The sequence below is a fragment of the Lithobates pipiens genome, unplaced genomic scaffold, assembly GCF_037356315.1.
Source record: "Lithobates pipiens isolate NorthernLeopardFrog02 unplaced genomic scaffold, aLitPip1_a1.2 Scaffold_27, whole genome shotgun sequence".
NCBI lineage: Eukaryota > Metazoa > Chordata > Amphibia > Anura > Ranidae > Lithobates > Lithobates pipiens.
In genome coordinates this window covers 169,062,392-169,084,863 of record NW_027507788.1, presented here as the reverse complement: position 1 = coordinate 169,084,863, position 22,472 = coordinate 169,062,392, and the positions used below count along the sequence as shown (strand labels likewise).

Below are 22,472 nucleotides of genomic sequence, written 5' to 3'. Positions count from 1 at the left end.
CCACTTTAAAGGGATTTTCCATCTTAATGACTGAGCATACAGGTAAAGTACGCAAGAATTTTCACCTTCTTTCAAGAGGACCTTCATCCTACTCCCCTTACATTTATTTTTATTTTTTTTTCTATTCCCCTGCCTACTTCCAGGTGATATCTGCACATTTTGAATACTCACCCAGCCCCCAGATCCAGCATTGTCCGCCTTGACAGCTTTCTGTCAACAGACACCACTTGGCCCCCTGCTTCCATCTTACTTTTTATGTCATTGGGAGATCTGAAGGTTCTTTCTGTATCATCTGGCGGGGCCTCGCGATGACACGCCACTAGGCCCGCCACCCTCCTTTTTACTCAATAGAAGTTTAAAGGCCTTTATGAATATGTGATGTGCATATCCCGGGAGGCCCATCAAGCATTGTGCACGTTGTTCGCCTAGGCCAGGGGTAGGCAACCTTGGCACTCCAGCTGTGGTGAAACTACAAATCCCATCGTGACTCTGCCTCTAGGAGTCATGCCTGTGATTGTCAGGGTCTTGCAATGTCTCATGGGACTTGTAGATTCACCACAGCTGGAGGACCGAGGTTGCCTACCCCTGGCCTAGGCGAAAGACTTTCATGGAGGGTAAGGTCGCGCTCTTTATAAAAACAGTTCAAAACAAAAACCCTGCCCTATTTTACAGGAAGGGAGGAGCTTTAACTATAGGATGAAGTTCCACTTTAATTCATTCTTTCATGTCCGGACTAGCACACCTCTATCCATTCTTTAAACTGTGTGCTGATCTGTTATTACAAGGTGAAGGAAATGTGCTTGTGTTCCACAGTTGTTCATCAACACTCCCCATGGTAGGTGCTGAGTAATAAAGACTGGTGTAAAGAAAATTAGAACCAGATTGGGCCAGTGTTCCAGAACAACCTTTTGAGGGTTGGTCCATTTCAAGGTTTCTTATCAGTTTTGGTAAATGCAGTTCTGTCTGATCATTAATTGGGAGGTTGGAGGTTTGGTATGCCTCCTGACCCCCTGACGTTCACCTTGCAATGTTTGTGACCCATCTCCTCACAGCTGTCTGCTCTCAAGAAGCCACAACTGGGCCCTGCCGCGCCATGTTTCCTCGCTGGTACTTCAACCCTGAACAGCAAAGGTGTGTCAAGTTTATATATGGCGGCTGCGGTGGCAACAGGAACAATTTTGAGACGAAGGAATATTGCATGGCAGTTTGCAAAGTCATGAGTAAGTCATGGGGGGGCCCCTGGCCTCCTATCCCTGGAAGCTGGTTCACCAGGTTGATTATGGTGATGCCAGCCTTTCTCTTAAACCTTTTTCACCCCCAGAGTCATCCATCTTAATATCCATCTAATTGCTCCATAAAAGAGGACCGTGTGCTCTGTGCACGGTGGGGTGAGCTGTCCTGAGGACAGAGCAATATTCAGGTTAGGTCCAGCCTGTGTCCCGTTCACGCCTATCCTGATTGTTGATCTGTTCTCAGCAGCAGCTGCTCCTTCTTTTTTTTTTTTCAGGTGTGCTTAACATGCTTTTTGGCTATTGTGGCCCTTAACACAGTGCTGGTGCTCTTTGTACATGGAATAACAAGTGTCCTTGTTGCTGCCCTTTATTGCATCAGTTTCTCCCTATTTGCTTTCTGTTTGTGGCTTAATCTTCATAGAATCCTGAACTTGCTTTGCTCTGATCTGCAGCTGGGATTGTTTAGTCTATTCCTAGAAGGTATTAATGGGTTTGCGTTCCCACAAGATGTGTAGATTTGATCTGGCAAATTAATGGCAACACCGGAAATTCTCAGATGGCATTAAAGGACTTTTTCTAGATCCACTGCAAGGATCTGGATTGGTGCTATTCTTTTGCTTTTCTGGCAGAGATCAATGTGCAGGCAGGTACAAGACGTGTAGCACAGTTGGAAAGGCAGGAAACTGGTAAACGAGCTAAAAGGGCAAGGAGGATTTTCAGACTTCAATCAGATTTTATATTTGCGGCCTTTGCTATTGGCTAGCAGATCAAGAAGTAATGTCATTTTCAAGAAATAGTTCTTTGTTTCCATGTGCAAAATGGATGTGAACGGGAGTGATTTTATAATTGTCAATTGGCTGCTGCACTTGCAAGGTGTTAATGAGGGAAATTGCAGGGGCTGCATACCTTTATTTTTTATTTATTTTTTTTATTTTTATTTTTTTAGACAATTTTTTTATTTTATTATTATACACTATATAGCGCCAACAGTTGACGCAGTGCTTTACAATGTATGGGGGGGACAACACAATTGCATTACAGTTCAATGCAAAAGGTACAGTAGGGCCCTGCTCGTGGAGCTTACATTCTAAAGCGAAGGAGTGGTGGTACAAAAAGCAATAGCTGCAGAGAATGATTTGATGGGGGTGGGTGTGGGATAGGCTTCCCTGAATGAGTTTTCAGAGATCTCCTAAATATGGGCAGGGTAGGGGCTGATCGGATATATACTGGGGTAGGGAGTTCAAGGGGATGGGAGAGGCTCTGGAGAAGTCCTGACAGTGAGCATGGGAGGGGGTAACAAGGGAACTAAAGAGCAGGAGGTCCTGGGAGGAGCGGTGGGGACGATTTGGGCGATATCTGCAGATGAGGTTGGTGATGTAGATGGGGGTGATGTTGTGAATGGCCTTGTATGTTATGGTTATTTTTCTGTGTACCATAAAACTTCCAGGTAGCTGTATTGCATTGCGTTTTTTTTTTTAAATCAAATAATTTTTAGTACGTTTTTATTTTTTTTACGTTACAAAGACAAATACGCTATAACAAAAGAATATCACAAAGGTGTCTGATAAAACACATAAAACGGTACCAAATCCGTCATAACGTTTTAGACTATAAAAAGCATCAATGACCAATACCCATGTTTACCATAATGTATTTGTGTATACGTACTGACTCATTGGTCATGATGTACCCTTATGGAAACAAATTGTGAAAGAGTTAGTATTTTTCACCACACGCAGAGTGTGATGTTTTACACTTTAAATACTTGACCTCTCCCTTGTGACCTTTACTCTTCCTCCACCTTTGTCCATTTCATGGTCAACCCGTATACCAGTTGCCACCGGGAAACCATTATTTATGCTTTATTATTCTATCATCCCGAAGAGGGGCATCAACAAGTGGGTTATTCGAGTCCACCCATCAGGACCATATGTTCTGAAATGTATTCAGACTTTCCCTTATGTTTGTAGGTTAATTTTTCCCTTTGCAATGTGAAATTAAGAACAGCTCACCTTTGTGTGGGATGTAGGCGTAATCCACTTTGGAATATGATTTTGCGCATTAAGTATAAGGACCTTGTCCACATAGCATTTCCTCTGAAAGTAAATCTTCTGGAATCACCCCCAAAATGGCAAATTTGTGATCTATTGTGACCCTCATTCAACATGGGGAATTCAAAGTTATAAACCCCTTTTTCCCAGTAGTAGTGAAGTTTGGGTCATTGCCATAACCTAAGAAATAGAGACCAGTTGACTGTATTCTACTGGGACATGTTGGCGATGTCTTTTTCTTAAGAATAAAGCTTCTGCGGGAAGTAATGGGTTCTCTGAACAATGAACTGAGCCAGACACTGGGAGGGCGAGACCTCCAGCGCCTGAGTCCATTCCTCATCATCCAGAGACTCCAAGTCCCTTTGCCATGGAGTAAAACTATTGGTCCGCGTCTGAGCACTAACGGCCCTTTGTCAGGCAGAATATAAATCGCCTATCCACAAATGGAAGCCTCCACCAGAGGATTAGAAGCAAAATCCAGCAGGAGCTACAGAGTATAAAAGAGAAGAGAGGCGCCTCTAAGGCCGCGTACACACGCGGGGACTGTTCGCTCAACTTTGTCCGTCAAACAGTTTCAGCGGACAGTCCGCTCAAAATTAGCATGGACGGACTTGGCCACACACGACGAACGAACAGTCCGCTGAAACCGTGCGCGATGACGTGAATGGCAACGTACGACGGGACTAGAAAACGACGTCCTATACACTGCAATGCAAACTTCGGCGTGTAAATCGTTTCTGAGCATGCGCGGAACTTAGTTTGACGAACAAGCCTACACACGAGGGGACTGTTCGCTGAAACAAAGTTTCAGCGGACAGTTTTTCGGAATTTCCGAAAAACTTTGTTCAGCAGACTGTCCGCTGAAACTGTCCGCTGAAAGCCCACACACGAGCGGACTGTCCGCCGAAACACTGTTCAGCGGACAAAGTTGAGCGAACAGTCCCCGCGTGTGTACGCGGCCTGAGTGTAGCAATATGGTTACATTTAATGAAGGTACAAAATTTAGCAACTGACATGGTTGATGATTGAGAGGCACATCTAAGTATGCAGGCATCTGGGGTAAAGCTGTCCATATAGACCATCCTCCCCACCACCGGCTCTCACAGCTGTCAGTCTGCAGTCGTGACCGGGAGGACTACCCTGCAGTAGAGCAATCTAAAAGCGAGGCTTGAATCGCTTGTGGATCGCAGAGTGGAAGGGATGACGTCGCTGGTAGTGAGGAGGACGCTCTATGTGGACAGCTTTATCCCGGATGCCTACATACTTAGATGTGCCTCTTTTAATCATCAACCATGTGAGTTTCTAAATGTTGTACCTTCATTAAATGTAACCATATTGCTACACTTAGAGGCTCCTCTCTTCTCTTTTATATTCCGTTGTGACATGACGCTACTTGTATATCAAGACATTGCTTGTATATCAAGTCAAAATTTATAATTTTGCTTGTCTTGCAAAACGCTCTCAAACCAAGGTTTTACTGTAACTCGGTTTGTGTTCATTACATGATGCCTTAGTTACCTTTTGCTGAAAAGAAACAAAAGTTCCCAGTCCTCTGGATTACATTGGCATTGAAGTTAGTGAGAGGCCGGTTCCTCCCGCGTCTGGTGCGGTGACTCCTCACCTGGCTCTCTGCCTGGCTTTGCTGCGACTGATGTGCCTGATACACGGGAGTCATTGTGTGCCATGGAGAAATGTTATGTGATAGGACACCATGTCCAAGCTGTCCTCTCCTGGGAACGTGTATCAGGCCGCACACATCACAATCTTCAGTTGTCATGCTTATCCCACGCCCTAATCTTGCCTTACAGGAGAGAACACAGGGAGGGGGGTGTAGGAGGTAACCAATCGCATATTGGCCATCATTACTTTGTAACCCAATTTGATTAAATCTGATCATTTACTGGCTACTACACACCAGTTTAATGTGTCACCAAGTGGTAATCTGAAATTGATGGTTTTTAATTGTTATATTTTTGGGCATCAGTTTGGTTAAGTTAGCTTAGTCTGCCGCTGTCTCCTTGTATCGTGGGTCTGGGATGTCCTTATTTTTATTTTATTTTTTTGTGGATTTTATACAGTAAAGCTTATTTGTTCTGTCCTTTTTTTTGGAGTGTGGTCAACCTTCCTTCGATATTCTCTGCCACGCCCAAGTCATGAGCTGAACTGGCACCCTGTGATTCACAAAGGGGATTTACATGTTTCACATGGGGCAGTGTTTGCTCTTTGATCATAGTCTGGATTTGTTAAGCAACCCAAAAACTGAGCATAGTAATAGTTTATCATATTTAATTTTTTTGCCACCTCTAAGGACAGAAATAAATGTAAAATTGCAGGTTAGAGTTGTAGAGTTGTTGTTTTGGCTCGCCATGTAAGAATGTTGATATGCATCCAAGGGTGCTCATGGGTGACTGGGCATATTCAGTGCAATTGTTGGTGTATTTGCTGCACTCAGACACAACCTGTACAGCTTCTGATTAAAATGATTCACTGTGCACTGCTGTTGTAGTGTCTATATGACCGTAGGCAAAAAAAATATATAGTACTTTTTTTTTTTTTTTTTTTTTTTTATACACCTGTATACTGTACTGGTGTTTACAATAGCACCATATACACGAGTAGAGCAGCATGCAGCCATTCATGCTAATAGGAGACTGTACACTGCCTGGGCGGAGGCAATATGTTGGTGGTTACCCTTAATGTGCTCAGTAGCTTGTCTGCAAATGCCTTAAAGTGTTTGTAAAGACAGAAGCTTTTTTATCTTAATGCATTCAATGCATTAACCACTTAAGGATCAGGCCTCTTTTTCAGACTCATGTTTAAAACAGTTTTATTTTATTAATTTTTTTGGTAAAAAATTACTTAGAAAAAAAAAACTATATCATGTTTGGGGGTTCTAACCCCCTAGAGAATAAAATTGCGGTCATTGCAATACTTTTTTTCACACCGTATTTGCGCAGCGGTCTTACAAGTGCACTTTTTTTTAATAAAAAAATAAAAATTGTGCCCGCTCGTGGAATGGCACCAAACTTGCCCTCAAATCTCCATAAGCGACATTTAAAAAATTCTACAGGTTGCATGTTTTGCATTAGAGGAGGTTTATGGCTAGAATTGTTCTCGCTCTACTGATCGTGGTGATGCATCACATGTGTGGTTTGACTACCGATTTAATATGTGGGCGCTACTCGCATATGCGTTCGCTTCTGCGCGCTTCTGTAGGAACTCGTCGGGATGGGGGTGTTTTTTAAAAAAAAAAATATATATATATATATATATATATATATATATATATATATATATATATATATATATATATATATATATATATATATATATATATATATATATATATATATATATATATATATATATATATATATATATATATATATATATATTTCTTTTTTTTTTACTTGATTTTATTTATTTTTACACTGTTAAAAAAAATGGATCACTTTTATTCCTATTACAAGGAATGTAAACATCCATTATAATAGAAAAAAGATGCCAGGTCCTCTTAAATATGAGATCTGGGGTCAAAGTCCTCAGATTTCATATTTGGACTTAAATGCCATAGAAATAAAAAAAAAAAAGTCATTTGAAAAAATTACATTGAAAAAATGTTCCTTTAAGAGTTATGGGCGGAAGTGACGTTTTGACGTCGCTTCCGCCCTCCTATGGTATAGAGACGGGTGGGGGCCATCTTGGCCTCACTCGTCTCCGACCCAGCACAGGAAATTACCCGATCGCCTCCGCTGCTACCGACGGCTCCGGTAAGCAGCGGGGGTCACAGGAGAGCGGCGGGAGGGGGTGGCCCCTCTCCTGCCACCGCTAACGGTGATCTCGCAGCGAACCTGCCGCGGAAACCACTATTATCGTAAACAGGGCCGCCTCCTGTAAAGATGGATATCTCGGTTGTGGCAGCAGCTGCTGCCAATACTGAGAACCATCTTCAAAGTACCGACGCGTGTGTGTGTGTGTATGTATGTATGTATGTATGTATGTATATGTGTGTGTGTGTGTGTGTGTGTGTGTATGTGTATATATATATATATATATATGTGTGTGTGTGTGTGTGTGTATGTATATATAATATAATATTAATATATATATATATACAGGAGGCGGTCCTTAAGTGGTTAAGAACAACAAAAGCCTTCTGTGTGTAGCAGCCCCCCTAATATTTATCTGAGGTCCCTCTCTGTCCAGCGATGTCCATGAGTGTTTCAGCCATCCGAGAGCTTCCCTCCTGTTTGGTGAGACGCAACAGCGCCATTGGCTGCCGCTGCTGTTAATTGAAGTCAGCTAGCCAATCAGTTGAGAGCACGGCGGGTGCCGTGTGTCAATGTACACCGGGAGCTGTGACTCAGCTTGGGTGCCCCATAGCAAGCTGCTTGTTGTGGGAGCACTGAACACGAGGAGCCAGGATTACAGAAGAGGGGGTTCTGGGCTGCTCTATGCAAATCCATTGCAACAGAGCAGGCAAGTATAACCTGTTTGCAACATTGCGCTTTTTTACGATTAAAAACTATCACTTTAAGATTGTAGTGTTTTAAGAAACAAGGCCTTTCTGCCCCGGATGAAAAATTCTGCAGCATTAGAGTTGTCCAGTGTTCCTTGTGGATGGTACAGAATGGAGCCCCCTAATCTACAAGATGCCTTCTTGTTATCCCAACAATGCACATCCTCCACACTTCAGATCTTGCTGTGTGATTGTTGTCAATGAATGGAAGTTGTGCTTATTTCTTAACCTTCTGCCGCTTTGCTGCCTCTAATGTCCTAATCCACTGTCCAGGTCGGGGATTCGTAGATGATGCATAGAACATTCCTAACTTATGAGTCTTTCTTTTTCCAGTTCCTGCCACCTCTGCTCCACCTGATGATGTGGACATCTATCTAGAGACCCCAGCTGATGACAATGAGCATGCTCGCTTCCAGAAGGCCAAAGAGCAGCTTGAGGTGCGACACCGCAACAGGATGGACCGGGTAAGTCCAGGCCGGTGAGCAGGGATGGCTTCACAGCCTTATCAGTGTAGCTGTGTTCTAATTCTCCACCTCCTCCGATTAGGCAAAGAAAGATTGGGAGGAAGCTGAACACCAGGCCAAGAACATGCCAAAAGCTGAGAAACAAACCCTGATGCAGGTAAGTGGCTATCTATTCCTGATTAGGAGGCCAGCATGTATACTTTAAAGAGGAACTGCAGTCTGCTCACATAATTTGTAATAAAAACTTTTTGCCATTCTGAAGCTTCCCTACAGCTACTTTGCATATTATTTTATATATACTGTGATTCTGTCCTTGCCAAAGATGCTGCAGAAATCTCCGTCTAGTGAGTCTGGTTGCACACATTTTAACTGTGGGCAGCTGAAGCTGCTGCCTGTTCACTTCCTGGATGTACACCCGCACACCTCCAGCTCTGAAGCTTTCTTTAGGCTGTATAAAGTATTTACTGGCAGAAAAAAAAGATTTACTATCCAAAGTTAAAACAAGGGCAAAGATTTAATAGATGGACAAATGGAAAAAAATGACTGAAGGTCCGCTTTAACCAGTAAATGATGTATACCTGGTAGCTCCATTTCCAGGCATCTTCAGGACTCTGCGTCTTAATCTAGACATGCTTAAAGTGGAAGTAAACTCTCCTATTGTTTTCAGCCAAGGAAGCTGCCATCTTTGCCTCTGTTTAATTTTCAACTGCTATGGTGCTGCACATGTGATTCTTTATGAGACCAGCCACTGGATGGTTTGATAGTTTGGCTGAGAGCACAGCCAATGTGCAGTTAGCATTCCTGGCATGCCTTTTTTTTTAGCTGTTTAAATCGATGGGTTTACTTCCACTTTAAGGTTGATGTAAACCCAAACGATTAATTTTGGTCTTATTTGATATGTTAAATATACCATTGTAAGTGTGTTACATCTGTTTAGATGCAAATCCTGTGCTACTTTGTGCACTCTACTGTTAAGGGGTATCAGCCCGTTGCATACCACTGTATCATTTAAAAAAGCCAAAAAAGGGTATCGGCCCTGTCCAGTTCTACCTTTCTGGACTACTGGATGTGGCCAAGTGCCAACTGACAAGCGACAGACTTGTAAATAAGCTTTGAACAGCTCGTTCAAAGTGCTCATTAACTTATAGTGCTGCAGCATATTTTTTAATGGGAAATGATTTTTCTACTTTGAAGTGAGCCACTTCCCTTAGTAGTATGGGGAGGGTAACCCTACTGACCAGGCTTTTCTGAAAATAGACTTGACAGGTATTGAACTCCCTAATCATTTTCACGAACGTGCATGAGAGAATAAATAAGAAGCCTCTTCTAGAGGGGAATAACTATCTAAGTAACCTTCCTACCAAAGCTTTGCTCGTAATTTGAAAGAACGCCCAGAAAATAATGTGTTGAGGAGAAAAAAAAACAGGTGTTTCCTAACAATCCCTAGTGCTGGTAATTTTTTAGCTTCGAGTTAAAATGTTTAACCTATGAGCTTCATCAGCGTCCACTGCAGGTTAAAGAAGTCTCATTAGGGATAAAATCTTAGCTTGATTCATGCTTAAATACTTCCTAGCAGACATAAAGATGTTTAAATTCTGTGGAATCCGAGAACAGTTCTGCAGAAAATGACATCTTTATGTCAGAGAAAATAGTTTTTGAGCCCCTCCCCTGCATGAAGCCCAATTTATGGAGCTGAGGCAGCTGAGAGCATGTCAGCTATTGGCATGCCTGAGATCAGTACAGTTTGTGTTTCACAATCTCACTGACACGCCCCTCCTGCACAATTAGTGAAGGCACTGATCTTGGGTAAGGGCCTGGAGCCAAAGACCACTACTGTCACCAGTAATTAGGTATTCATGTCCTACTGAGCAGTGTGGTCAGACAGCAGTGAGGAGATGGGGCCGCACAGTCAACCACACTCGTTCTGCATCTGGCACACCTATCAGAAAGAATAGGACAACACGATCAATGCACTTTGTTCCCTGGGGACAGTAAGGAAGTTTAAAATGTTTCTGATGAGACATCTTGCATAGTTAGGTTGAAAAAAAAGGCACGCGTCCATCTAGTTCAACCCATAAAAGGGGGAAAAAAGTTATAATCCCGTATACACAATTCTATACCCACAGTTGATCCAGAGGAAGGCAAAAAACCCCAGCAAATCATGATCCAATTTGCTCCAGCAGTGGGGAAAAAATTCCTTCCTGTTCCCCCGAGAGGCATTTGGATAATCCCTTGATCAACTTTACCTATAAATATTAGTATCTCGTTATATTATGTACGTTTAGGGAAGAATCCTTGCATTTTTTTTTAAAGCAATCTACTGAGCTGGACAGAACCAGGTCATGAGGGAGTCTGTTCCACATTTTCCCACTCTTACTGGACCCCTTATGTATTTATGAATGTTGATCATATCCCCCCTTGATATTCTCTTCTCAAGAGAATAAATTCAGTTCCTCTAATCTTTCCTCATAGCTGAGCTCCTCCATGCCTCTTATCAGTTTGGTTGCACTTCTCTGCACTTTCTCCAGTTCCCCGATATCCTTTTTGAGAACTGGTGCCCAAAACTGAATTTCAGATGAGGTCTTACTAATGATTTGTACAGGGGCCAAATGATATCTCTCTCTGGAGTCCATACCTCTCCTAATACAAGAAAGGCTCAATTTGGAAACCGCAGCTTGGCACTGCATGGTATTATTGAGCTTAAGATCTATCAAAACCCCCAGATCCTTTTCACTATGGATTCCCCCAGTTGTACTTCCCCCTAGTATGTATAATTTGTGCATATTCTTAGCCCCCAAGTGCATAACTTTACTTTAATCAACATTAAACGTCACCTGCCACAGTTGCCCAATTAAACAGAGCATTGAGGTTGGCTAGTAAGTTGGAGACATCCTGTAAGGACGTTAGTCCATTGCATATCTTGGTGTCAACTGCAAAGACAGAAATGGTACTTTTAATCTCAGCTCTTATATCACTACATCACTTCTTTACCTGTAAATTGCAAACAGTATATTTTGTTTTCTTTATATTTGAGATGTCTAGATTCTGTTTCCTGCCCAAATGCTAGATGATCTTGCCTGCATTGCTGTACTCTATAGATGCTCTGTGTTCTGGGCTGATCCAAGCCAAGCAAGAAACTGGTCAAAGAGTCTTCAGATTTGTGCATGATCTGAAGGTCATCCTTGTCTTTTCACCTTCTTGGCATGGATCTCCAGACCACCAAGGATAAATAAAAGAAGCTATTTGAATCTGTCCGGTTTCTATTGCATTTTATTGTCTTTCTGCAGAACCTTTTCTTTCTCCTTTATTAGTTTCCTGTTAATTTTGCAGCTTTTTGTACCTTTTAGGATCAGACATGATCCACTTGTACTTGGTTCATAATTTGAAGTGTTGGTTTTGTGTTGAGAGTTTCATTATTATCCTTTCCTTCCGTCATGTCCTTCTGCCACCTTTAAAGCCAGTGAGGTGTAATTGTATGTGTTGCTGTGGGTGACTTTGTAATTATTGGAGTCACGGTTAATGAGTATCCGCTATAAAAGCAGCAGCAGCTAATGACATTCACCTGAGAGCTAATGGAATTTTAACCCTGTGCTGGGGTGGAGGATCTGGCATCCTGAATCCTAATGACATTCGTAACATATACATTGATCTTGTTGGTAATTCACTTGTCTTTCTAGCATTACCAGGCCACCGTGAAGGCCCTAGAGAAGGAGGCAGCACATGAGAAGCAGCAGCTTGTGGAGACCCACTTGGAGCGTGTGGAGGCCATGCTGAATGATAGACGCCGCATTGCCCTGGAGAACTACCTGTCGGCCCTGCAGGCTGAGCCCCCTCGTGTGAGTGACTTGATTTTTTTTTAAATAGTGTTTTACATAGTAATTTGGGGATATATTGGCCAAATTAAGGGTTTTTCTTCAAGTCTGAGCAGATCTTCACCAAAGAGAAAGCAGAATACAGACACTGTTGAGTACTATTGGAGATAATGCATTTTATCCATACAGGACTTGGTGACGACTCTTTAGTTAGGAATCACATTGTGTGTGTGTGTGTGTATGTATGTGTGTGTATATATGTGTATATATATATATATATATATATGTGTGTATATATATATATATATGTGTGTATATATATATATATGTGTGTATATATATATATATATATATATATATATATATATATATATATATATGCCACTTGTCTACCAAGGTGAGATTAAAAATGGCATGGTAGATAAGTGATTAAAACAAGCATACAGCTGCTGCAGCTGTGAGCTTGGTAGCAGCTTTAAGAGCCAGCAAAGGGATTTCCAATAAAAGTGACCAGGTGGCTCTTTAAAGGGGATCCCTCTCCAAGTTCCCCTTCTGTGAATAATGACCCTGGAAGTGATATGTATTACATTACTTCAAGGGTCACAGCTGCCATTCCTCAACTAGTGTAGCTGAGGATGCAGCTCTTCAAACCCAATCTGTGCTTGAATGGCTGATTTGGAGTGAAGGGGAGACATTACGGATTAACTGGACCCCCAGTGTCTCCATAAACAGTACTTGGCACCTGTCCATGCTATCTGTAGGGAAATTTTTGGCCCCTTTGTGATAGCAATAAAGTTAAAAGTAAAATGAGTCGTTACAAAAACACAAAAAATGAAAGCACCCCTGTCACTCTTGCACACACTCATATAAAGTGCAATGTTGGGCAAACAAATATATGTAAACGTCAATTGGGGCCCACGTTGGGTATTGTTGCGAACGTTTGAGTGAGAGCAGTAGTTTTAGGGCCATATTTTAAGGTTAATGCTAAACTGATGATCTTTAATGTCTGCCTATGGAGAGTTTTGCGGTTTAATAGTTCTTTGCGATTCCAAAAGCTTGTGCAATTTTAAGACTTGACAAGTTCGGTATCTATCTACTCAATGCAAACCCATAATTTATATTTTTAAATAAATGGGCACATGTGTGTTCACACTAAAATTCATTTTCTTTCTTGAATATATGCATTTGATAATTGTGCAAGTATTGTGAAACACAAGAAATTGCAAGTACCACCATTTTAATCTCCATGGTCTCTGCTTTCAGAAAATATTATACTGTTAGGGGGAGTTACAGTTATTTTTAGCAGATTTTACCGTGTTTGCAAACAGTGAAAAAAACAGCCCAGTAAGCAAGTGGTAAACTAACATGGCTACCGCCATGTGTGCAAATATATAAAATGACCAAGTCTACAAATTAACATATTGGTAAAGTATTTACATTAAGCTTCGTTCACACGCCTATATAATTTGTAAAGAAATGAAATAAAGTTTATACGTAAAGAAGTATCACCATAACATCAAATTTATTGTTGATCCATGGCTGCATAATGCAATAAAAGAACATTATGGCTGTTGCGCTGGCTGTAAGCTCCACCCCAGAATGAAGCCCAATTTATGGGTGTTCTTTTGTGGGGAGCTAAAGAAGAGCAATGTAGCCTATCTCCTGTCTGCTCCATGTACTGGTTCTCTGTGTTGTGATCCAAGATTACGCCTCCTCCTATTGTGATGAATGAAGGCACTGGTGTTGTCATCCAAGCTGAGCCCTCCCCTACTGTGGTGAATGAAGGCACTGTAGCCACCGCCCCCCATTCAGCCATGTGATATTAAACAAGTCTGAAGAAGTGCTTATACGTCTTAAAACATATCACGTGGCACTGCAGCTCTGCCCTGCAGGTGTTACTTTTATTTATATATATTTTTTGTGTGTGTGTGTGTGTTATTAGTCAAGTTATTACTTTTTGAACAGAATATGCTTCTATGTTCCTGGATTCCCTATTCAGGTGATGTTAACCAGTCTGGATCTCTTGCAGCCTCATCGTATCCTTCAGGCTTTGAAGAAGTATGTTCGTGCCGAGAACAAGGACAAGCTGCACACCATCCGCCATTATGAGCACGTTCTGACTGTGGATCCAGAGAAGGCGGCACAGATGAAGTCCCAGGTAGAAGCTGTGCATGTGGTGTAATGGTGTTTGTGGCAACATATTATAGGGGCTTATTAGGTGAACAGATTTGAGAAGCTGTGAAGACATAACTGCAATGTACACAGCAGCAGAGGTTCCCGGGTCCCCAGGCATTGTGTAATGCTACTATGAGGGCTGCACAATCCAGAGAAGGGCCATCTCTGATTGGTTACTTCTGTTGCGCACGGCTCTGTAGGTTGTTGGACTCAACTGAGCTGTGAGTATTCATCATACAATGGTGTTAGGCGCCCGGGGTTCTGTGTGCCGCCCTGTGTGTTTGTGTAAGGAGGGTGTAAAATGTCATGCAATGACACCATTGATGGGGTTTCTCACACAGAGAATTAGTGTCAAATCACTAGTCACTCGCATAACCCCTTTAATGCTTAAAGAAAAAACAAACCTTTACTCCTAAACCTAGTTTGGTTTGTTTGTAAGAATCTGCCAAACCCGTTTTGAGGCTTCTTAACCGCGATTTTCCAGCAAACTTCCCTCTAAAAAAAAAAATAAAAAAGGCTGCAGCACCACACAAGGTTTTTCATCTTAATGCATAGAATGCATTAAAGTTTTTAAAGTAGAACTCCAGGCTAAACCTGAATAGGCTTTAAAAATGCTCTCCCCACCTCTTAACATCTATGCTGACTAACCTGTGTCAGAAAGGTGTACTTCAACCTGCTCCGGTCATGTGGTCCGGCTCCCCATGTTAGCCAGTATCCACTGCAGGGGAGAGGAGGCAGTGCCAACAACAGATGGGCCGTGGCAGCCTAAGGGTGACGTTATCACTCCCAGGCAATTCCCAGCCATTGTGAAGGACTCTTTCTCCCCTGCAGCAGCTGCCTGGAATCATGTGGCCGGACTGGAGCAAATAGTTAAGTAGACTATTTTGGTACACTTATCTTTACACACCCATGAACTTTAATGGCATCCCAGTCTTAGTCCGTAGGGTTCAATATTGAGTTGGCCCACCATTTGCAGCTATAACAGCTTCAACTCTTCCAGAAGAATGGTCGAACATTCCCATAGACACACTCCTAAACCTTGCATACAGCCTTTCCAGAAGTGCATATGTGAGGCAAGGCACTGATGTTGGACGAGAAGGCCTTGCTCGCAGTCTCTGCTTTAGCTCATCCCAAAGGTGTTCTATTGAGTTGAGGTCCAGGCCTTGTTTGTGCTCTGGTGTGCAGTCGTTTTGGCACAGTAAGGACAAACTATTCCCACAAAGTTAGAAGCATGAAATAGTCCAAAATGTCTTGGTATGCTGACACCTTAAGAGTTCCCTTCACTGGAACTTAAGGGGCCAATCCCAACCCCTGAAAAACAACCCCACACCATAATCCCCCCCTCTACTAAATGATTTCCATCAGTGCACAAAGCAAGGTCCATGAAGACATGGATGAGTGAGTTTGGGGTAGAGGAACTTGACTTCAACCCGATAGAACGCCTTTGGAAAGAATTAGAGTGGAGACTGCAAGCCAGGCCTTCTCACCAAACATCAGTTCCTGATCTCACAAATGCGCTTCTAAAAGAATAGTCAAACCATTCCTAAACTCTGTGGACGGCCTTCCCAGACGAGTTTTAGCTGTTATAGCTACAAACTGTGGGCCAACTCAATATTGCACCCTACGGACTAAGGCTGGGATGCCATTAATGTGTATATACATCTTTGTTACACAGGTTAGTCAACATAGGTGTTAGGGGGAGGAACATTTTTAAGTGTAGTTAAGTTTGGATTTTGGAATTGTACTTTTAAGGGCTCACTTTAACCACTTGCCACTGGCCCACCACCAAATGACGGAGGAGCAGTGTGGCTCTCATTCTGGGAGGATGTCATATGATGGCGCCACAGAGTAGCTGCTCTTGCGCACCCGCGCCATGTTCCTAGGATACAGCGTAACCACGATCTCTGTAAAGAGCCAATTGCACGGCTCTTTAACCATGTGATCGTCTGTGTCCGATCGCAGCCGGTCACATGTAAATGCAGAAGTGCCATTAATTGGCTCTCCTCACCTCACACTGACAGAGTGTTGGGTGAGGAGAGCGGGTCAGTGTTGTCTCCTCACAAGGGAGATCAGGGCAGGTAATCGGGGCACTGATCATCAGTGCCCTGATAACAGTGCAGCCCCAGTCCAGTGACCACCATTGGGGCATATCGGTGCCACCTAATCAGTGCCGCCTACCATTGGGACATATTAGTGCGACATAATCAGCGCACATCAGTGAAGGAGAAAAATTACTTATAAAATTTACTGACCGAAACAAAATTTTTTCAAAATTTTTGGCTTTTTTTTTTTTTTTTTTTACAAAAAAATGAAAAAACCCAGCAGTGAATAAATACCCCCAAAAGAAAGCTCTGTGTGAAGAAAATGATAACATTTGTTAGTGTTGCATGACTGCACAATTGTCATTCAAAGTGTGATCGTGCTGAAAGCTGAAAAATTTCCTGGGCAGGAAGGGGGTGAAAGTGCCCGGTATTGAAGTGGTTAAACATTGAGGCGTTATTTTAAGGTTCATGCAGAGGGAATCATGAACTGCAGAATTTACACATATAATGCACTAGAAATGAACAGTAATGAGATGGCTGTGCAGGTCTGAACCCCACCCCCATTCCCTGTGTATTGCATGATGCTATTGTAAGGATTGGGTGAGCAGTCATGTTCATGGCAGTGCCGGAGAGGGATCGATTGTCCCAGCAGCCCTCCTGTTTATGAGCAATTGGTTTTTAGAACAACGTAATGCCTGCTCTTTGCCCTGGTGGAGGCCTTCCTGGCCTATCACGGCTTCATATTACAAGGCCGGCCGTCTGTATATTTTCCTATAAAATGTAAACATGTCAGGTGAGAATTCCTCCGCCTATGTTTGTCTTCACTCTTTGTATTGCGTACCACGGCACCCAGTGCTGCAGGTGTTGCATGCCACTAGCTCCCCCTAGTGGTGCAACTGTCATCGCTCCAAAGCAAACTCCGTTCGTCTTGAGCATAAAATGGCTGCTAAAACGTACATTATGACGTTTATCCATTGCAGTCCTGCTATACACCCAGGAAGGTCCCATGCAGATTTCCTTCATCTTCCTGGGGTAACATCCGTATCCTGATCTCTAAGAAAAAAGAGAGGCATGGTAGACGCAAAGGCAGGGTCCCTCTGTTAGACCATCAGCTGCGGTAATAATAATAGTAAAAAGTCCAAAAGAGTTCCGGAGAAGGTCTGTCACTAGGGCAAGCTGATGCCAGTGCTGAAGCAGATTCTATGGTACATAGAAGATAAAAAGAAAGGAAAAAGCTCTAAGTGCAGTAAGACCGATCGATACATTTATTAAACTCATATAAGTGCCCCACACATTTCCATTGTTAAAATACAAGCTCATCATGAATGTGAAGGTCTGGGGCTCCAAGTTGGAGAGAAGCCAGGCAAAGAACGTTGGGGGGGTTCCACTGTTGATGCACCCGGAACAAGAGGAATTTCCCGGGTGCATCAACAGTGGAACCCCCAACGTTCTTTGCCTGGCTTCTCTCCAACTTGGAGCCCCAGACCTTCACATTCATGATGAGCTTGTATTTAAACAATGGAAATGTGCGTGTGCCACTTATTTGGGTTTATTAAATTTGTTGGTCTTGCTGCACTTAGAGGGGCTTTTTCCTTTGTTTTTATCTTCTAAGCCAGTGTTTCTTAACTTTTATTTATTTATTTTTTAGTCAAGGATTCCTTTTAAAACGATGAACAAACCCCATTCTAAAATGTAAAAAAGCAAAACATACGCAGCAACATCCACACATGTAGGACACCTATATGTTAGTTGATTTATTCATCCAAAGCAAAACAAACCTTTGCACATTGGTACTGATGAGTATTTTAAAGTGGTAGTAAACTCTCTACTACCGCGTGTACCTATAGGTAAGCCTATAAGAAGGCTTATCTGTAGATACTGTGAATATCTCCAAAACTTGCACAGTTTAGGAGATATTCAGAGTGCATGCAGCTGAAAACCTCATTGGCACATGCGCTATAAAGGTCCAGTTTACAGTGCTGGACCTTCAGAGCCGTAATAGAAACTGCGGCTCCAGCACGCATGCGTGGGAGTGACGTCATCGCATCCCCTACCATTTATGTAGCCAGCGTCCGTGAACCCAGAAGTAAGACCGGGGGTAGATTTCAGCAGTGACATTGCGGCGCTCGAGGGCTTTGTTCTAAGGTACATTTCTTATAATGTGCTAGCATGCAATGTGTATATTAGCACATTATGACATTGCCTTATTAACCAATGACATCATTGGTTGTTGGGACTGCAGCAGCTGCCAGGTTGTATAGGTGCATATTAAAAACCTGTGGCTTTGTTTAAAGTGGCGTTTCAGCCACTTTTGTGTTTTTTTTTTTTTTTTTTTTTTTTTTTTTTTTATTAGTCGGCAGACAATAAGTGTAGCTGTAGACTTTAATAAACAGACACTCACCTGTCCCACGGTCCAGCGATGTGGCCGCCCAAACCCTCCGCTCTCTCCCTCGTCTCTCTCCGACGCGGGTATTGTAAGTGTGGGCACCCGCCTGTGACAGCTTGTGGCTTTACAGCCAGGTGCACGCTGCATGCGCGAGTCGTGCTGCGCATTCTCAGTTGCCGGGCAATCTTCTGAGACCTGTGACGTGTTCCAGAATACTGCAGGGAGGGGGGGAGGAGAACTGGAAAAGGGAGCGGGTACCTGCTCTAACCCCCCTAAAACAATGACCCGGCAAATGTGGCAAGTAAGGGGGTAAGAAGTGCTTAAAGCTGAACTTTTCTCCTTTTATGTGGATCTCCACTTTAACTAAAAGGCAGGCTTCATCCACCCGCTGGCTTTCATACAACTATACAAAATTCAGGCTATGTTTTTTGCCATTTTACCAAGCTGCCCCAGAAAAAAATCTGAAGGCATCCTGGTTGAAAATGCTCTAAATATCCTCATCTCTCTAGATGTCTCTAACCCACAATGACTCTTCAAGAGCAGATGTAAAAAACAAATTCGGTCCTCGTGGGACCTATACAATCTAATCATTCAGCATCCTGACTAGCTTCAGAATCATTAGAGAGGCTATTTAAAATGAAAAGTGCATACACAGATCAGTGCAGTTCTCATGTAATCGAACCTTCCATATCCGTGAAACAGTATCTGAGTGGAGAAGTGGTGTAACCCTTTGCATGTCTTCCATACCCTTTCACTGAGGCTCCGTTCACATATGAGCCACATGCGGCTCACAGCAGGGGTCCGGTGTGTTCTGGTTCAGTGTTTTTCAGGTGAATTCGGATTTAAAACGGAACAAAAGGCGCATAGACTGCAAAATGCACCAGGCCTGCTGCAGAGATATGTGATCTGGCTCCATAGAGAGCCAGTCAAAATCTCCTGCTATTGCAAATTGCATGCAGATATTCCCCATCCGATTCTCAATGGCGTGAACCAGGCCTTGATCATTTTGGATATTTTGTGTCTTTAAAAAAAAAAAACCTCGCATTAAATTAGTATCAGGCATTCACTAACAAATTGTGGGCCTTTTTGCGTGGGAGCTAGGGAAATCCTTAAGAAAATTGATGACACACATACTTACAGCGGCTAGATGCTTAATTGCTCTCAATGGAAACCGACCCCCACCTGACTTTTTCTGCCTTTCTACAACAGGTTAGAGAAATTGGATCCATGGAATATTCTATGGGTAGATTGCGCAATATCCTAGTTAAAGTAGAACTATAGGCAAAACCTTTAATTTATTTTTTTCATTTTAGATAGTAGGGGGAAGGATTCTAATTTTTCACCATCAGTGTCCCATTGGGGAGATTTCCCTTCACTTCCTGTCTCATAGCCAAATTGGGAAGTGAGAAGAAATGCCTGTAAATTAAGGGAATTCCTTGGGGACCCCCAGGTCACCAGAACTAGTGTCCTCATTTTCCCTCTTATTACTTTTCTGGGGACAACCCAAAATTTGGGATTTTCTTTTACTTTCTATGATAATGGTAAACGGGAGAAATGGAGAGGGTGAATCTCCCTAACTGGGACACAGACAGCAATCAAAAACTGACGGATGTTCTAATCCCTGTCCACTATCCAAAACTAAAAAAAAACCTTTTGCCTTTAGTTCTACTTTAAATTTAATGCAGTTTGGGATGCCTGGGACGATTATGTAACTTTTCAAGCTCCTTCATCACCTTGAGCTTTTGCACACCATGTGGCCTCTTTCCTTCTTCCTTTCTGGGGCTTTGTGGTTTTTATCTTTTTTTTTTTTTTTTTTTTTTTTTTTTTATTTATTTTTTTTTTTGTCTATTTTTAACAGTTTTTGTAATATTTAGCTCTCATATACCAATGTTACTGTGTTGTAGTAATTTCATGCTTTATGGGATATAATGCTCCTTGTTTGTTTTTTTAAATTTTGTCTTGGTACCGCATGCTTTAATATGGGGTGACCTTTTCTTGGCTTCTTGCTATGGCCTTGGGGTGGGTCACCCCGTTTTGTTATCTTCATTAAGTTGGAAGTAATGTTCAACTGCTCGTAATTGTCACTTATGCAGCCTAAAACTACATTGATTTCTAATACTCGTGGTATATTGCTCTGGATTTTAATTTTTTCCTCTTTATTACATTTTCTTTAAATAAACAGTTATATAAAAAAAATAGTATTAGCAGGTGACCTCTCACATCAGTGTTGCATAGCATGGCACTGGCATCGCACATCAGCCTGTAAGATGCGCCACACAATACACACTGACTATGCCAAGCTGTCCATTAGAAGTCCCATAGGTTTGTAAGCTCTGGCAGAGGGCTCTTGGGGCTTGCCAGCTCATAGAAGGGGCCACTTCATGCATAATCGGGAACGTATGTGGGTATCTGGGGCCTATGTACGGATGTCGTTGTTTTCCCAAAATTCTGTATGTATGGCTCTTCACTTGCCTTTTTACAAAGACTAAGACCTGATAATCATCATATGGTGACTTATTGATGTGCTGTGTTGCAGGTGATGACCCATCTCCATGTAATCGAAGAACGGATGAACCAGAGTTTGTCCCTCCTCTACAAAGTGCCATATGTGGCCGAACAGATCCAGGACGAGATTGGTAATTGTGCTCAGTGTTGTGGGACTTCTCCGTCCGTGTTTGAGGCTTGAGGCATGTCATACCTCCTATTCTCTTCCCATATAGATGAACTCCTGCAAGAGCAGAAGGCAGACATGGACCAGTTCACATCCTCTTTCTCCGAGTCACAGGGTGATGTACGGGTGAGCTCTGAGGAAAGCGAGGAAACTCCTGTGAGAGAGGGAAAACCGTATCGGCCTTTCCAGGTCAAAACATTCCCAGCATTTACCGAATCTGAAGGTATTTTACAGTTTGCAGTGTACTTCAAGTTGGGGCATTCTGGGACTTGTAGCTTCGCTGGAGCTGGAGAGGATGCAGATGACCTTATTGTACCCTCCATAATAAAGTGTGTGAGAGAATATATAATATACACACACAGATATATATCTATATGTGTGTGTGTGTGTATATATATATATATATATATCTGGATTACGAGCATAATCCATTCCAGGAGAATGCTTGTAATCCAAAGCACTCGCATATCAAAGTGAGTTTCCCCATAGAAGTCCATGGAAACAAAGATAATTTGTTCCGCATTGGCTTCTATTACATGCAATACAGCATGTGCCGTGGGGGTTGCCGGAGAGCCTCGGAAATACTTGGGGACAGCTCGGTTGAACTCGGAAACACTCGAATGGCGTCTTTCTGAGTGATTGCGTGTATTTACGAACGGCTCCAAACCGTCAGTGTCCCCCGCACCTCTGGCCAAATGCGGTACTTCACACCCTATTATCTTGAATTCTGCTTGTTTTGTGAGACAACACTCGCAAACGAAGTAAAAAAAAAAAAAAATAAATAAAATTGCTAGTCTTTCAAAACACTCATTAACCGCGTTAGACGTAAACCAAGGTTCCGCTGTATGTAAAAAGTTTCTAAGGGATAGTACCGAGCAGAGCTTTTAATGAAACTGAATTGCCAAAAGATAAAAAAAAAAACCTATAACATCCAACCCATTTTGTTTGTTTAAAGATTCCCCCCCCCCCCTTCAGTCCTAAAAATTGACATAAAAACATATGAAATGTTATATTGTTACTTATTAGTGTAATAAATAAAAAACTAGACAGAATGTTCAGTGGATATCAACTTGTATATAAATATAAAAAAAATTACAAAATTCATAAACCTGAATTACAT

At 42.3% G+C, this 22,472-nt stretch overlaps 1 protein-coding gene across 7 annotated transcripts in view; it reads left to right on the top strand.

The window, feature by feature from the left end:
• Positions 1–22,472, top strand: part of APLP2 (amyloid beta precursor like protein 2) — a 105,575-nt gene that overhangs the window by 70,337 nt on the left and 12,766 nt on the right. For 2 of the 7 annotated variants that reach the window (XM_077457881.1, XM_077457879.1), the window contains exons 7-13: positions 1,053–1,220; positions 8,136–8,266; positions 8,349–8,423; positions 11,944–12,102; positions 14,108–14,236; positions 21,218–21,317; positions 21,402–21,575. In XM_077457881.1, coding sequence (XP_077314007.1) covers positions 1,053–1,220; positions 8,136–8,266; positions 8,349–8,423; positions 11,944–12,102; positions 14,108–14,236; positions 21,218–21,317; positions 21,402–21,575 — 936 coding nt within the window. Of the gene's footprint in view, positions 1–1,052; positions 1,221–8,135; positions 8,267–8,348; positions 8,424–11,943; positions 12,103–14,077; positions 14,237–21,217; positions 21,318–21,401; positions 21,576–22,472 lie in introns of all 7 variants that reach the window. The other 5 variants (XM_077457880.1, XM_077457878.1, XM_077457884.1 and 2 more) reach the window with 3 other exon arrangements.